The 17,543-nt window shown below is 41.5% G+C and overlaps 1 protein-coding gene across 3 annotated transcripts; it reads left to right on the top strand.

Annotated features, from left to right (window-relative positions):
* Positions 1-5: 5 nt before the first annotated feature.
* rad54b (RAD54 homolog B) lies at positions 6-15,981 on the top strand. 3 transcript variants are annotated; one of them, XM_044358056.1, is made up of 16 exons: positions 6-132; positions 1,758-1,937; positions 2,031-2,214; positions 8,385-8,612; positions 10,578-10,877; positions 11,083-11,245; positions 12,010-12,235; positions 12,716-12,802; positions 12,883-13,003; positions 13,096-13,235; positions 13,336-13,626; positions 13,819-13,982; positions 14,082-14,343; positions 14,994-15,060; positions 15,157-15,354; positions 15,440-15,981. In XM_044358056.1, the coding sequence occupies exons 2-16, from the start codon at positions 1,791-1,793 to the stop codon at positions 15,658-15,660; spliced, it is 2,799 nt and encodes a 932-aa protein (XP_044213991.1). In that variant the 5' UTR covers positions 6-132; positions 1,758-1,790; the 3' UTR covers positions 15,661-15,981. The 3 variants fall into 3 exon arrangements, with proteins under 3 accessions (XP_044213991.1, XP_044213993.1, XP_044213992.1); XM_044358058.1 differs by lacking the exons at positions 6-132; positions 1,758-1,937; positions 8,385-8,612; ... (10 more) ...; positions 15,157-15,354; positions 15,440-15,981 and adding exons at positions 5,235-5,612; positions 6,480-8,103 and having other exon boundaries at positions 2,126-2,214; XM_044358057.1 differs by lacking the exons at positions 6-132; positions 1,758-1,937; positions 2,031-2,214; ... (11 more) ...; positions 15,157-15,354; positions 15,440-15,981 and adding exons at positions 5,122-5,612; positions 6,480-8,103.
* The last annotated feature ends 1,562 nt before the right edge of the window (positions 15,982-17,543 follow it).

Genomic DNA, 17,543 nt, shown 5'->3' with positions numbered 1-17,543 from the left:
GTTGCAGAGATCATCTAGCGGGAGAAACAGAAAATAGAGTTAAAAGAAAGTAAGACAAGACGAGTCTGTTCGTTTGTTGAGTGACATTTTGTGATTTTTTTGATGTTTCCATCACGCCTGTAGTTCCTTTGGGTATGTATGGCATGTTGTCACAGTTATCAAACATTACAGCCGACTTTAGATCGTGACAATACTGGTTAGCGAAGTTTGTTGCTAGCGAGTTAAGCTAACTTTGTGCTTCATGGTAAACTAACGTCCCATCTTTCCTCCATGGCAAATACTCTCAAATATGTCCAAAAAGGTATTTAATTTAGGCGATTGGCCACTGGATCAATTTACGAGAGTTCTTGGAATTAATTGATTGTTTTGGTTTTTCATTAATCATCGTCAGAGCTGCTATTATCATTGTTGTCACAAGAAATCATTTTTAAGGATTGAACATGTTGTGTCCGCCACGACGCTGAAGTTAACTTCCTATTTGGGGGTTAAGAGAAACATAAATGATGATATTACGCGACTGAACGCACTTTCAGATTCGTGAAACCTCTATTATGGTTATGAAAACAGAAGAAAGGGCGATTTCACTGCTTTCCCCATCCACATCACATTAGACCAGGTCCACATCAAAAACCACCATATTTACACCTGTCAAATCTGGACTAGATTAACAAGGAGACTCCAGACACTCAGTAAAACATGTCATGAACTTATGAAAAGGTGTTAGACATCGTAGCAAAAGCCTTAACGCTGTTTAAACCCACTTTCAGATTTGTGAAACCTTTATTCTAGTTGTGAAAACAGAAAAAAGGGCGATTTCACTGCTTTTTTCCCCCCATGCAGACCACATTAGAGGCTAAATATACAGTGAGCTTAGTATTGGTTTCACTGATTTTGAGCAGTGAAATCGCCCTTTTTTCTTCTTTCACAAAGTGTGCAAGTGTGTTTTAATGAGTCTCTGGAGGCTCCTTGTTAATCTAGTCCAGATTTGACAAGTCTTAAGTATAGTGGTTTTTGATCTGGTGTAATGTGGTCTGGAGTGAGAAATATCAGTGAAATCACCCTTTTTTCTGTCTTCTTAAGCAAAATAAAGGTTTCACAAATCTGAAAGTGGGTTTAAACAGCGTTAAGGCTTTTGCTACGATGTCTAACACCTTTTCATAAGTTCATGAGTATCACCTGCTGAATATCATTATCTATGTTTCCCTTAACCCCAAATCATACTGTATACTGTAGATGTTGATAATAACATGAAATATTGATCACAAGATATAATTCACAGTGAAGAGTTCTGTCCTCAAATACCTTATATGAAGATATGAAAGAGCAGCTAACAAGTTGTATTTGAGAATTTATAACATGTTTGATATGTGTATTTGATAAGTGGTTAAAATAGTAATTTTTTTTAATCAAAATAATAATGAATTAATGCCTGATGGAATATTTAAACTTCTCAACTGTTACACACTAAATCTGAGCATTGTAAGGACTGTAAGCTCTGTGGACTCAGGGGAAAACTAAAAAATCACTAATGTAAGAAACATTAAATTACTAAGGGATGAACATTTTGGTGAAACCCAACAGTCTCCTCAGTACTGATTGATTAGTGAATGGAGATTCTGGCAAAATTGTTTTCTTTTTCATTTTGTCAGGGTGTTTCTGGACTACTGACATGATGATAATTGGGTCCTAATTACCTACTAGTATCAACAGTTGCTGAGTTGATGTTGATTGTAATATTTGTTGCTTTCTGTCTTTAGGAGATACATTATTGTGGTCAAGCCAGTAACAGAATGCGACGCTCAGGAGCTCCCAGTCAGCTCTTGGGCAATGCTGTGAAAAAGCCTCGGTTTGTGCCGCCTGGAGCGTCTACTTCACATCTTGTGGCTGCATCCAAACCCCTTACCCCTAAACCTGGTTTAGGCAATGCACTGGATAAGGTAAATACAGGTCCCCATCATCCCTCTTTGTCATCCACCGATGTTCAAACTTTCTAAGATTATAAATTCTCCTCACCACTTCTTGTACTTCAGGTTCAGAGAAGTCTAGCAGCACCAGCTCCCAGTAAAACAGGGTGTGATGTCCAACCCAAAGCTGCCCATGCTGCACCAGCCTTGTCCAGAGCTCTGTCTCGAGTCCTCAATGCAACAGACAGTAAAGAAAATGAGGATGAGACAGAATATCCTAACACTGCCACAGAAGACACCAGACCAGCAGGTAAGACATTAAAAGCTGTGGTTGGAGCAATACTCATTGTGGTAATAAGCATGATGGTATAAGGAACTCTGTGTGTGTGTTACAGAGTGAGGGATGTTTATATGTAGCCTACATTGGGCATCCAGAAACTGGAAAGTTCACAAATAGAAAAGAGTCTTGCAGATCCCACAGGTGTCGGCAGTGTAAAGATGCTTTATGTTTGTCCGGTTTTCATTCCACAGAGTAACAGTTCATCTATTCTTAGTAAAAAGCTGTTATTTGCCTCCCGTGATAACTGCTGACGGCCCAAATACCTACATGCTCTTGGAGTTAAAGGTTCTCTTAATTAGCTCAATTAAATGCAGGTGGACAAGGAAGATCAACCAATTAAGCCTAGACAGTGAAAGCATCTGCTGTAAGAGATATACAGCAGAAAAAAATCACATTTAAGAGGCTGGAATCAGAGAATTTGGACTTTTTTTTCTTTAAAAAATGACTCAAAATAGTTGGCGATTAATTTAATAGTTGGCAACTAACTGATTAATCAACTAATCATTGCAGCTCTAAAATTAGGTCTAGATAATTTAGTCACTAACATTTTTCAGTTCATGTATGTGTATTTCTTATTTTCTAATTTCACTATTTACAATTTGAGTATTCACAATTAATTTACACTTAAATTTGCTTAGAAAATAACTAAAAATACAGGATGATTGAAAGTGTTTGACAGACACTTTATCTCTTCTCAGTGAGGTTTTTAGTAACTTACATTTATGTATTTCATCCTTCCTCTTCATTGTTGGAGAAAATGTCATAAAGTAGGAATATGTAACAGGATACTTTAAATACATGTTTTCTCTGTTGTGTTAATGCTGATAAACTCCACATAGTACTTACTTAAAAAACACTGACTTAGATAGATAGATAGATAGATAGATAGATAGATAGATAGATAGATAGATAGAGTACTTCATTAACCCCAAAGGGAAATTAAAGTATTATAGCAGCCACTTGACATAAATCAAAATACAAAAACAATGAAGAAGGTAAAACAAATAAAATTAAAGGCTAAATTATATATAATAACTAAATTACTAACTCTAGAGACTAGAGATATAACCATAACTATAATATTATTTTCTGAGTACACACTGTTCAATGATGTTATTATGCTATTGTATAGTACACTGTGCATTAGTGCAAGGTGAATATTTCTAAGGTAGTAAAGTCCATGATGCACATATGTAACAGAAACATCAGGTTGTTTCACTACAGTACTGTAAGACATCTTTTAAGTTGCATGTATTAAATAACATTAAACCTCCCATACAGAAGTAAAAACAGTGAGAAGCACACAAGTCTTACTGGAAACCTGCAAGTCACTGCACACATTATTAAGAAAACAGAGCATTCAAAAACATGGCTTCATAATAAATACCGTACTTGTACATTAGCTGATCAATGATGAACAATATCAGATGAATTTAGAAAAATTCACCTGTTCAGCCTCCAATTATTACAACTCATTTATCTGTTACTCCTCCCTGCACAGGTATAATGTTTGATTGAAAAGGATGTTTTCTCAGCCAGAATAGAAGATGCTTAATCTTGTCCTCCCGGCTGTTGATCTAGTTGCCATTTTTAGAGGCAGCAGGGAGTCTGCTCCGTGTAAACATATAAAGCTCCTGCCCTGCTCACTTCACTTCATATTTTACCCGCATATTGCGATTCATTGATAAAAAAAAAAATACGCACACCGCCACAACAACACATGGTCGATGTTGTTTTCACGCAATGAAAATGCACGATCATGATGAAACAGCGTGCAAGTATTTAAACACAAGTATTTCCATCAAATCGTATGTTTATTACCATTTTTGACATGAATAACCGTGTGTGTGTGTCGCCGGCAAGTCAAACGAAGCGGCAGCGCTCTTTCATTTCAGTGTCTAGTCTCTATGTCTAATAATAACAACACACACAAACACACACACACACACACAGTGAAGATGGATGTTAAACCAGGCGGACTGAGGCTGAGTGACAGCAGGTCCAGCATTATGCAAATGAGCGGGGTTGTGCAGCGGCAGCGCCGTGCAGATCAGGACTGTGCTCGGGATCAGTGAGCCATCGCTCCGTCTCCTGCAGGAGCAACTAGTGCCTCTGCTTTTCCTCCCTGAAAACACGCTGCTCAAACACTCTCTGCGTTTGGTTCGGGACGGTCTCCAACCGCACCCTGAACGCCTGTTTTTGGATGATATGAATTAACATTGCTGATGCGGAGTTGTGATTTTAGTGTGTGCGTTCACTACAGGCTGCTGTTCTCACGGGCATGCGCAGCGCGCTCGCAAGCCCCTCCCCCCACTCAGTTAGTTAAGCCAGTGCTATTTCCAAGCGTCACTCACTTTAGGAAACTCTGACCCCTAATAACCTGTAAGACACTGTTTGAATACTGCCCCCCCTCTTCATTTGTGCATGCACACCCCTCCTGCAGCCGTCCTTGTGTTGTATTGTAGAGGCAGGGTGGCTGTGCTCTGCTCTGCTCTGTGCTGTGCTTGGTTTGGGGTTTAGAGAGACCGAGCTGTAAGTAGGTCGGGCTGGGTTTAAGCAGCTTAGCTACGTCAGCCTAAGCTGGGAGGAATTCATCCAAAGCCCTCCGCGGTAGGCGGGGGCCTAAACGAGGCTGGCCTAGTTAAGCCTGATTCTTATTGTGTGCAGCACAGCCTGTTTTTGTTGTGCAACGTAGCTGAGAGGGAACCAAGGAGTAGTGTGAATCCATGCACATGTTAGACATAGCTTATGTTTGATTTAGGGAGGAAGAAGAGAGGAAGAAATGAGAGATGTATGGGAGTTAGACCAGTGTTAGCTTTATCACCGTGGATCAAGAGAAGCCAGCAGCAGGGACACAAACAGACAGATGTGAAGAGTGAGGAGCCACAGTCCTGATTGTGGCTACTGAAGGGTGACAGCTTTAGGCCCGACTTGGTCTGTGAGGGTCCGCTATGCTATAAGATGGCGTCCAGCTCTGTGTTTCTGTCCAGTATGGTGGGTAAAGCTCGCTCCTCCAACTTCACCCTCTCTGAGAAGCTGGACCTGTTGAAGCTGGTCCGTCCTCACATCCGCATCCTGGAGGAGCACACAAACAAACATGCCGTCATCGTGGACAAGAACAAGTGCTGGGACACTGTGGCTGAGCAGTACAACGCATTAGGAGGGGACAGACCCCACCGGACCGCTCAGGGCCTCAGGACCCTCTACAAGAGGCTGAAGGAATCAGCCAAACAGGAAGTGATGCAGCGGAGACACGCCCAGCCAGAGTACAGAGCGAGCATCTCCGAGCCAACCAGGAGAATTATGGAGATGATCCCTCACCTGTTTCACCATGTGCCCATTCACGAAAAGGACCAGGCACTACGCAGGTAAAGTGTGACATACGAGCACAGACACACATTTCACTGCAGAACTGAAGGGATGAGAAAACAGTCAGATGAGAATTTAACAAGCACAGACGACAAGACTGTGTATCCTCAGCTCCAAAACAGCATGTAGTCACAGTACAGTTCAACCCTTAGAGGAGGAGGAGGAGGAGGAGGAGGAGTGAGGGGAGGGGCTGCTCTCAGTTTCCAAACCCAATCAGACTACACACTAACTACGCATGATGATCTGGCTCAACAGGAAAACACTGTATGTTCTCCCAGTGTTTGTTGGCTGCTCATTGGTAGTTTGTGTTTTTTTTTGTTTGATATTGTTTAGTCTGTAAGTCAGGTTTCAGGTGAATCACTTAGTGTTTTTGTTGTTGTTTTTTTGACAAATACCTATCACAGATCGGACTCCAAAATAATGTTTTGAATTTGGCTCGAGCTCCACACGTTGCAGAAAGTAAAGAAAATGAGACTGAAGCAGAATATCCTGACATTGGCTCGGGAGAGTATGCAGAAGACAAACCATTGAATAATTTAGTGTAAATTCTTGTTTTGTTTGTTTTTTAAGACAGAAATTAGACCCAAAAATTTGACATAATCTTTGTCATGTATTTATGCCATCATTACGTGAAACAGGAAATCATGACATCTTTGAGGTTGTAACCAGCAAAAGTTTGTTATTTTTATTTTGGAAAATTATTTAGTTTCCCTTCAATCTGCTCTAATTACTAAACTAATCCTTTTATTAGTGTGCATTATCGCCTACAGGTCTCCACACACTTCAATAAACAAGATGTAGACACTCAATAAGTGCTGTTTAAGCTCTCTATCCTCACTTATTTTTATCCTTCATTCCATCCTCAGATTAATATACAGCAAGCACAATTCTCCCATCGAACCTCCTGGCAGCAGCTCATCTCTGGCTGGACTCCAGGACTACTCAGCAGCTGTCCCAAATATTCCACATGAGGTGGTCCAGCTGGACCCTGAAGATGATGTCAAACCGCCGCCAGATCTTCCCATCCTCTCCACGCATGTAGGGCCAGGGCTGGAGGCGGGCCAGGAGGAGGAGGGGGAGCAGGACTTGGGTAGTGTCCACAATTACGAAGCATCCCTATCGCCCGCCCCTTCCTCTGTTAACATCCCTCTCTCCACCTCGCCGCTGCCGTTACGCCACGACCTCTACCCTAACGACATCTACCCTCACCACCAGCCCGACAGGTATCGCCCTCTGCACCTGGCCAAAGAGGAGCACGAGTTGGTGCTAGCCAATCACAGAAAAGTTGCCATATACTTGGAGGAGAAGAGGGAGGGGCTGAAGAGGAAGCAGGAACTGGAGGAGGAACTTCTGAGAGCCAAGATCAAAGTGGAGAAACTAAAGGCTGCCCGACTCAGACACGGACTGCCAATTCCTCTATAACAAGCATGAACACGCAGATCTGTGGCCAGCGCTGGAGGGTCTGAAAAGTTTGGAGATATGACTGAAGGGCGACTCACACTCATCAGTTCCATGTTTTTGAGAGATGTTTCAGAGCTTGGATTTCTTTTGACAACATAGTGCCTCATACAGATGCTGATAGCCTGATTGCATATCGCAAAGTCCAGCTGCCATCAGTCTCTGTTTATGCTCATCAGTGTTAAAAATCTGTCATCATTCTCGCACTTATCGACAGAAACGGCAACAAAACTCATAAACACTCACATTGCTAACACTGACAGGCCAAAATAGGTAAAACAAATGTGAAAGTCCAGATTCTTTTCGTAAGGGAATATTTGTTGTAGTGAATGACGTGCATCTCACTGGTGCTTCTTCTGCCTAGATCTGCCACCATTATGTACTACGGGAATGTTAGCATAGTGTTGATGATCTTAATTATCCAAGATTGGTAGAAAATGTATAGTAACAGCATTTAGGAGATACTGGAGTGTCAGGAGTGTAGCAGTCAGCTCAGTTCATATCATTATTTCATGCTCTGTTGATTCTTTGTAAAGAAAAATTCCACTTAATCTGACATCTGTAGAAATCAGATGTGATAAACTAAAGAGGCATTTCCTTTTAGCACTTTTAGGAAGCCAAACAAGGTGCCCTTTTTCAAAATTCTGTAGGTCAGAAAAGACAAAAGATGCACAAAGTTACGCTTCTTTTTTAGAACTGAGAAATGATCAGAGATACCTCAGATTACAGCACAAGTTGAACTGTCGAAGGCCTTAATGCGTGATGCTAATGATGGCAAATCCTGTTAAGCGAGTCGCAGAATTCAACTGAAGAAGAGTCAAAAACATTCAAGTCAAAAATTCTCTCTGGTTGCTGTATTGACGGCCAGTCCAGCGATTGAAAGAAGGGAGGAAATGGTTTTGTGATGTTATTGTTATTTAATGTACGTGACTACATCATTGATTGTATTGTAATGTTGGTATATGATTGTTGTCCATTTCTTCTACAGTTTGTTCATATGTTCACTTATTTCTATTAAAACAGTAAGATTGATATTCTATTGTTTTTGTGTTTATTACATACCAAAAGACAAAGATCTTTTTTTCTTAATTTCATGTATTTTATCATTGTTACAGACATTTAAAATAAGGTTTCTTGCAGTTCATTCTAACAGTGCACGATGAACGCTCCGGGTTTCAAATGTGTGAATATGAAGGTGTAGTATGACGTGCAGATTTGGTGCAACAGCGACCTCTGCTGAGGAGTAGTGTGTCCAAGATGTTGGTTTTTCACTGCGTTTTTCAGCCACTGTATTAAATCTCTCCCTTCTACAGGATTGATGAGTTCTCCTCAGTTGAGTCCCAGATCTTCTCATACCCCTCAACCACCTGCAGGGTCAGCCTCAGACTCTGGTTGCAGTCAGGACGGAGTGCGTTACTTCAGTGTGATGTGGTGCAAGGCCAGTAAGAAGAAACACAAGCGCTGGGAGGGCGATGCAGTCCTGGTGACAAGAGGACGCACAGCCACACTGAAAGACATGGAGGGCAAGGACATTGGAAAGGGTGAGGCAGAGTGTTGATTTCAGTTTGATTAGTGAAGGAGCAGTGTGGCTGCAGCCTACATTGCTTGTGACAGTTAAGCTTTAACATAAATAACTTTTTAAATTGTGATAATCAAGTCTGTGTCTCCTCTGAGCTCTCTGTTGCACCTCTAACTGCAACTAGCAGTGATGTTGGGGTGTAGTAACCAAGGTGAGCAACGTCAGAAGAACTTCAAACAAGAGTTTTAGTTGATGTTCAGATGCTTTTTAAGGCCCTGAAAACATATTTTGTCAATCAGCTTCTTACCACGAGCATTAGTGTCCTACATGAACACAGCTTTTATTATTTCACATGAGACATTTCTGTCTCTTGAAGTTGGGGGAGCTCAGATAGAAAAGGGTAATCTCACTATTCAGGATTTAGCAACATTTCAGTCCGAATCTGATGACAGTTAGTGGTTTGTCAATACATGTTGGCAGCCACTGTCAATCAAATCTGATCAAACCAAAGCAGATTAGTTGAGTTTTGGAATATTGAACTCGTGATAAATTGTACCTTTGTTTTTTTCTGAATGTTAACATAGATTTTTGAATATTTAGTGATAAATATTTAACATTTTAGAGAAATACTTAAAGATCCTCCCCAGACATGTATTAAGACATAAAAATACTATGTTTGGAATAGGGATGGGCCTGAGTACTCAAGTACTCGATTTAGACGTCAGTATTCATTCAACGTAGAAAGTAATCGCATTTTCTTCCCCCTGTAACAAACATATATGTAGTAAATATAAATTGACCCTGTTCTATATTAAAAGTTTACATTTTTTGGACGAGACACAGTGATGTAACTGCTCTCTATGAATATCTGTACAGATCCATATAGCAAAAATGATAGATCTGCGCAGCTGCAAATAACGTTTTTTTAAGTAAAAAGAACATTTTCAGTTGGACATCACTCAATCTAGTGTTACAGGCAGAATGGCGACCAGGCATAAGAGTGATGTTTGGAAATATTTGGACAAAATAAATGAAATGAATGTGCAGTGCAAGCTAATGTTAAACTTGCATACCTACATTTTTGCTAGGGTGTTCATTTGGACCCTATTCTCATATTAGATTTTTTTTTGTGAGTACTCAAATATTGAAATGACTTAAAATGCCCATCCCTAGTTAGGAACAATTACATGTGTCAGATGTGGTTTTTCCACAAAAAAGGTAGAATTACCATAAATATACAAATTTATTAAATTTGATCAGTTAAACTGTTGGACACAAGGTGTCTCATTGTTCATTGTTAAATCCATTCTCGGTGTTTGTGCACTGGATGCTTCAAGTTTCCACATCACACTTTTGTAAGTTGAAAATTGAACCAGAATTGGTTCCAAACTAGTTGTGATGTCACAAATCATGCTCGTAGGCCCACATTTTGACAGAGAAACTTTCCCTCTTCAGCAGATGAAAGTGAAAACAGCCTTCTAGTGTCAAACTCTGCACAGTGAAGCTCAAACATACAACTGTAAGAACAAGAAGAAAAACACATTTTTGGGTGGAGGGGAACTTAAAAATCCTTCAAAAGTAGCTGATGGATCAAATTCTTTCAAATCTGGCTTGTACTCAATGAATTTATCATATTTTTATTTTGGTATTCACAGTATGTGTTTTCTATTATTATTTTATAATGTTAATTAATTTAAATTTGACATTTCCATGTTTTTCATGTGTGTTTTTGTCATATTCATAGAAATACTGCCTCTGCCGGTTTACTGAATCTTCTAAACTAATGATAGCACCACCATAAGAGTGGAAAAATGTTTTGACCCTTTTGTGTCACTTTTGATAACTTTATGGCGCTTTGTTTTTATGAGTTTGCTCTTACAACTCATGCATGAGGAACATTTCAATTATTACCACAATACGAGATCATTTCTCCCAGTACACTGTCATAAACTTGGTGAGTATCATGTTTGTGCATGTTTACATGTAGGTAGTGGCTACAAGGTGTCAGAGCTGGCTTCTCTGTCCGAGGGAGAGACTTTGATGATCGGAGGGAAGGAGGTGGAGGTGATGGGCGTCATTTCTGCCGGGGACTTCGCCAAGGGACGTTGTTTCCAAGAGGTCCAAGTAGAAAAAGACGAGCCACATACAAAGACAGTTCCACCTCCTCCTCGTCGCTTTGTGTCCAAACCTTTCTGCCCCCCAACACTGACGGGGAGAGCAGAACATCCAGGATCCACATCGGAGGAGGAACAGACCTGCAGACCTCGTCATGACCCGCTAGCACCAGGTATGTAGACTGAATCAGAACTTTATTCATTGGAAAGGTTGTTATTCTGGACAATCGTGGAATCCTTATCCACAATTTTGCATGAAAGTTTCTTTGTGCAAAAGACCATCCAGTCTGGAAACCAGATAAAATAGTTTACAGCAATCAAATACGTGTCACCACTTTTAGCTTATTGTCATATTTTGGTTTGAATCTTTGTTTTCAGGTGCACTGGTGATGCCTCGTCCCTCTCCTAACCATCAGTGGTCTAATAACAAATCAGGGCTTCCTGTTGTAGATGTTGTGGTTGATCCGTACCTGACCACTCACCTGCGACCCCACCAGAGAGACGGCCTGCTATTTCTCTATGAGTGTGTCATGGGCATGAGGTGATGGAGCTGTTCCTGTAAAAATGTGTTGTCAAAAGTTAAAAGACAGTATATCTGAGGAGCTAATTTCCTGCCAAAACTTAACAAACACACAAAACATGTTTTACAAATACCCTAAGATTGACTAACAAACAGTGTGGTTTGCAAATACAAAACATCATTAACAAACTAATGTATGTTGTTTTACAAATAGAAAACATACCCATCAAACAAATACACAACCTATTTCTAAAACATCATGCTTGAGAGACAAAGACAGCACAGCAAGTACAAAAAAATATATCCTACGAAGACAAAAAATATTATCTGACTTCTTCTGCTCTTCTTCTCAACCTCCCGGCTCATTTAAATGGACTCTTCCTGCCACCTGCTGTTACGGGTGGTGAACTACTCAGGACATTTGTGAGGAAATCCTCGGCACAATCACAGCGGAAAGATTGTGCCAAAAGTTATGTGATATTTTTTTGTCTTTGTAGGATATATTTTTTGTACTCGTAAGACATACTGTCTTTGTTTCTGAAGCATGATATATTAGAAATATGTTGTGTATTTGTTTGATAGGCAAGTTTTGTATTTGCAAATCAAAATGTTAATGGTGTTTTGTATTTACAAACCAATCGTAGAGCATTTTTAAAACATGTTTTGGATATTTGTTAAGTTTTGGCAAGAATTAGCTCCATACATATCACAGTGATCACGCCCTATTTAGGATTTATAATGGGTCTTATTGTTGTGTTCGGCATGTTTGTGTATGTGTGCTTCAGAGCTGTGGGTCGCTACGGTGCTATCCTAGCTGATGAGATGGGTCTGGGGAAGACCCTCCAGAGTGTGGCTCTGTCCTGGACGTTGCTTAAGCAGGGACCGTATGGTGGGAAACCCGTCGCTAAGCGTGTCCTTGTGGTCACTCCTGGTAGCCTTGTACAGAACTGGGGTGCAGAGTTTAACAAGTGGCTGGGCCGTGAGAGGATCAATGTTTTCACTGTGGATCAGGTAAGGAGGACAGGAGGAATTCTTTCTTTTGCATTTACAAGGTGGCATAAGGAGTAGAGAGATTGCCATTAGATCAAAGGTTGTGCAGGTGAAAACCATCGTGATGCTGCACTGTACCTGATACTCACACTACAGCGTACATTGAACTCTAAGCTCTCTAGCTGGAACAAGATAGCTATTTATCTTCAGATAAATGTCACAAAAAACACATTATGTTAAACATGTCTTTTCCCTAAATTGTTTTATATTCAGTTTGTACATTTGCTGCATTCATGTGATATTTTGTTCATATCTTATTCACTCAATGTCTTTTTGTACTTCGTAATTTGTTTCTAAAAGGTTCTACAGTATATAAGTAAAGTTAGTGTTATTACTAAGTGAAAAGATAATATACCTAATGGGATAAAAATCAGATTCACTCATTTACATTAATTTGCTGTGTATTCACTTATTAATGTGCTGTTTTGTTGACGTGTGTAGGACCACAGGATAGAGCAGTTTGTCTTATCTCCTCTGCACACTGTTCTTGTGATCAGCTATGAGATGCTGCTGCGCTGCCTGGAGCAGGTACGATCACCTTGAGTCTAGCCTTTTGTGAGTTGGAATGTTACAAATACATCCGCTGATTGACGTCTTGTGTTTTTAAGGTACAGAAAGTGGAGTTTGGTCTTGTAATTTGTGATGAGGGTCACAGATTGAAGAACAGCAGCATCAAAACATCCTCTGCTCTCAGCAGCCTCAGCTGCAATCGCAGGGTCATACTTACAGGTACATACTGATGCTGAGATACAGAGATGCAAAACTTTGACTGAGTCTTTTTAGGAGTCTCTGACTGACAGCCACAATCTCTTACTTCAAAGGCACCCCAGTGCAGAATGACCTGCAGGAGTTCTACGCTATCATAGAGTTTGTTAATCCGGGGATTCTTGGCTCGTCAACTGCTTATAGGAAAGTGTATGAAGAGCCTATTCTTCGCTCCAGACAGCCTTCCTGCACAGAGGTAATGCTGTCTCTTTTGCTTTCTCTGGTCACCTCATATATACTGTATATACATAACCTAATTTGGCATTAAACCACGCACCATATCTGTCTGCCAATAGGAGGAGAGAGATTTGGGAGAGGAGCGAGCAGCTGAGCTCTCTCGTCTGACTGGCATGTTCATCCTGAGGAGGACACAGGAGATAATCAACCGCTACCTGCCGCCACGTCTCGACTGGACATTGTTCTGCGAACCGTCGCCGCTGCAGCAAGAGCTGTACAAGCATCTCCTCTGTCATCGAGTCTTCAGAGCTTGCCTGCAGAGCTCCACGCAAACTCACACACACCTTGCCTGCATCACTGCACTGAAGAAGCTCTGCAACCACCCCGGTCTGCTTCACTCCACTGTCAAGGTTACGCTGTTTTGTTGGTCTGTAGAGGAAGGGACATGGAATATTTCTGTAATCATTGCAGTCATTTATTGAACTCTGAGTGTTGATATTGGCAATCAGTTCTGTAGATTAAATATTGAGTCTGTATTTGTGTGTGTGTTTGGGGATTTGGCTGAATCATTTTCCTAACTGCGAGTCTTGTTCTGTTTTCAGGAGAGAACCAATTGTGGATCAGTGGAGACCTCTTTATATGATGGTCTGGCAGATCTCTTCCCAGAGTCCTACTCCTCAGGTGGATTGAGCACTGCTGACTCTGGAAAACTACTGGTTCTGTCAGACCTGCTGGCCGCCATCAGACACCTCAGCCCTTCAGACAGGTGAGTGTGAGACTGTCAAGTCGTTGCACTTGCATGAGTGCACTTTGGTCTGTGTGTACTGTATATTTTTAGATATGACAATGTATGTGTTGCCTGCAGGGTGGTCGTAGTGTCCAACTATACTCAGACACTTGACCTTCTCCAGGACCTGTGCGTACACATGAGCTACACCTTCTGTCGACTCGACGGACACACACCGACCAACCAGAGACAGCGGCTGGTAGACGGCTTTAACAGCCCCTATTCTCAGAACTTCCTGTTTCTGTTGAGCTCCAAAGCCGGTGGGGTGGGGCTTAATCTGATTGGCGCTTCCCACTTGGTGCTATATGACATTGACTGGAACCCTGCCAATGACATTCAGGTAAAATATACACACACTAACAGATATGCCCGCAAAGGTTAAAGTCTGGAACAATGTTTTACAGTTTGGTCTTGCACACACACACCCACACATACTCTGACTACACACAATGGCCACTTTATTAGGTACACCTGTGCAATCTAATGCAATCCAGTACAACAGCTCTGCCATACATTTATGAAGCTTATACATTTTCAGTTTTTGTTGTCATTGTCAGAAAGGTGAAAATTCTACTTTATGTTCATTATTGAGGTTGTAGTTGGTGGTGGTGTACTGGAGTGCATTATATTGAAAAGTGTTCCTAATATTTTGCCCCCTTCACATATGTTAATGGAGTGGACAAAATATTAGGAACACCATTCAATATAATGCACTTCAGTACACCACCACCTACTACAACCTCAGTAATAAACATAAAGTAGAATTATCACCTTTCTGACAATGTCAACAAAAACTGAAAATGTTCAAGCTTCATAAATGTAGAATTTATGGCAGAGCTGTTGTACTGGATTGCATGAGATTGCGCAGGTGTACCTAATAAAGTGGCCGGTGAGTGTATAACACGTTCATATACATTCATATCCACCAGATGGTGCTATGTACATGTTTGTCACTCTCCCCTGCAACACTGCCTTCTTCTCTGTGTTTAGGCCATGGCTCGAGTGTGGAGAGATGGACAGAGGAAGACTGTGCACATCTACCGTCTCCTCACTGCAGGTCAGAATACACAAATACACAGTGAGCCAGAAAATTCAGCATACAATGAACTAGACTGATTTAAAGTTTTATGCGTTGTGTGTTATTCCCTCTCAGGGACCATTGAAGAGCGAATATTCCAGCGTCAGGTGTCCAAACAGGGGCTTTCTGGGACGGTTGTCGACCTGGGCAAAGGGGCGGATCACACCAGCTTCTCCACCAACGATCTGCGAGATCTTTTCAGCCTGACGGACACACCTTGCTTGACTCATGACCTGCTGAACTGCAGCTGCAACATGGACGGATCAGTCACTGGTAGGTTCATAGAAATACTCCACATGACTTGACTGAGACTCTCAGATCTCCACATGCATGTGCTCACTTTTTCCTCCATTCTCAGCCGTCGCAGAGGAGGAGGAGCAGGTTTCCGATCGGCCGTGCCAACTCGGCCGTCAAGGTGACCGCAGTGGGGTGGCACAGAAGCATCTCAGCATGTCCGAGCTGATGCAGTGGAGACATTTTTCTGGTGACACACACACCTTCTCAGACCCCTACCTCGACCATGCACGAAACCACATCACCTTTGCCTTCCAGACCACCATCAGTAGCACAGCTCAGTAGACAAACATTACGCACCAGACTCAAATGTCTCCAAAACAGTAGTACCTTCACACACACAAGCGTGTCTGCTAAATGTTTGTCTTGAGCCTCTCTGGGTTTTGTCTGCAGCCTAGCTACAACATACGACCAAACACTCAACAATGGCTGCATGTTTAACCTCAACCTGCAACAGTACAGTCATCAACAGTTCTGTATTCTGTATCTTTTTTTGAGCATTTTTGTATTTTCTTTATTTATTTGGAGAAATTTACTGTAAAATTTCATGAAATAAATGAAACTTAGAAAGAATTTGTGTAATAAACAGGCTTTTAAGCAGTTGGACATTTGTTATTGACTGAAGAATTCTTGCTGGGGAAACAGAGCATAGAAGACGCATGTATGTATGCGACAGATTGGAAGTGTTTGCGTGCCAGGTATATTTTATAATCCACATAGTGTAGATTAGAGCGTGGAAGACGGTTACTTCTGTGTCCATCTAGAGTAATATTTACTGTGTCATGTAGAGGATTTATGTTGTTCTGAGGCATGTTTAGGTGACACTGAACCTGGGTGGTATGGAGAGAATGTGTGTATACAACCACCTATTGAAGAATCTAGTTCATAAGTGGCTCCATAGTGAGTGTACCATCTTGAACTACATCTTTTCATTGTTTCATTGGAAGAATAAGAGTTTTTTGCATAGGCAGGTGTTTTGTTTTTTTGTTTTTTTGGTGCTACAGTGTCAGTTTATGTATCTGTTGTAGTGACCTTACACATTACTGTCTAGGGAATCTGCAGGATTTTCGATGTGGGCCATACTCTGATCTGTTCAGTCTGTTGTTTTGGATAACACTAGTCTGTTCACGCTTTTCAACACAAAGCTGCTGCGTGGGAGTTACGTAGTTGTGTCTGTGTGTTTCTCTGTGGTAGTGTGTGTGGGTGTGCGTGCGTGCCCTGAATTCAAATATGATTTGTGTTCGGTTCTGTCAGCTAGACTGAGCTCCAGTAAATTGTGTGTCTTTACATAAAAGGGTAATTATTATTTATTTGATGATCGCCACTCTGCGTGATTGTTAAGCAACTTTGTTGTGTAATAACTGGGTCTCTGGGATGTCAAGCTTCTCCTTTTATATGTATGACAGATCTCGCTCTGCGGCCTGTTTGGCGTGTGGTACTTCAGATGCAGCGATTATGCAGACACCTGCTGTTTCACTGTGGTCGTAGCGTGAATTTAAACTGTCGGTGCCTGTCCTCCGGCAAAAGTCTTCAGCCTCATATGAACCTTACATATTTCATGGATTTATTTAATAGTTTTCTCACTAGAATCCAGAAGCTCATCAGTCTGGGAGAGTGAGAACTGACTGCATCTTAACCACAATACAAAGTCCATGAGTCAAGACGAGGAAAGACACCATATTGAGCCTCAGAGGGAGACCAGAGCTGTCATAGCAACTGTCACCAAGCAACTTACCGCTACTGCCCTGGCCTGGCTTTGGCCATGTAAAGATACTGTTTGTTGTTTCAGAGCAATCACATTTTGTGTCACAGCGCTTCGGTATTGCTATTGGACACGTGTCCAGCAGACGAGTGTCACTTGTCCAAGTGGGATATTGATCCAAATCACGTCTCTAATAGTCTCAGAGGCCATGTGCTGGTGGCTGCATGAAGTGGAATTTGTCTGTCTTTCTGTGTAAAGCTCTTACTAGCCGCTCACTGGCTGCATTGCCAATCCCTCTTTTTAAGCCCCACATTCCAGCCTGACAGCTCAAAGACCTGGCGTATGGATTGAATGAATGACTTTCCACTGCTGAAGGGGGAGAAAGGGATACAGTTGTTTTGATGGAGAGACTGAATCACTGATTGGATATTTATTCCCTGTGATCCCAGGACTTCTGTGGAAGATC

Source organism: Thunnus albacares, chromosome 8 (genome assembly GCF_914725855.1).
Source record: "Thunnus albacares chromosome 8, fThuAlb1.1, whole genome shotgun sequence".
Lineage (NCBI taxonomy): Eukaryota > Metazoa > Chordata > Actinopteri > Scombriformes > Scombridae > Thunnus > Thunnus albacares.
Note: the sequence above shows the minus strand (reverse complement) of the source record. Positions and strands in the feature narration are given on the sequence as shown.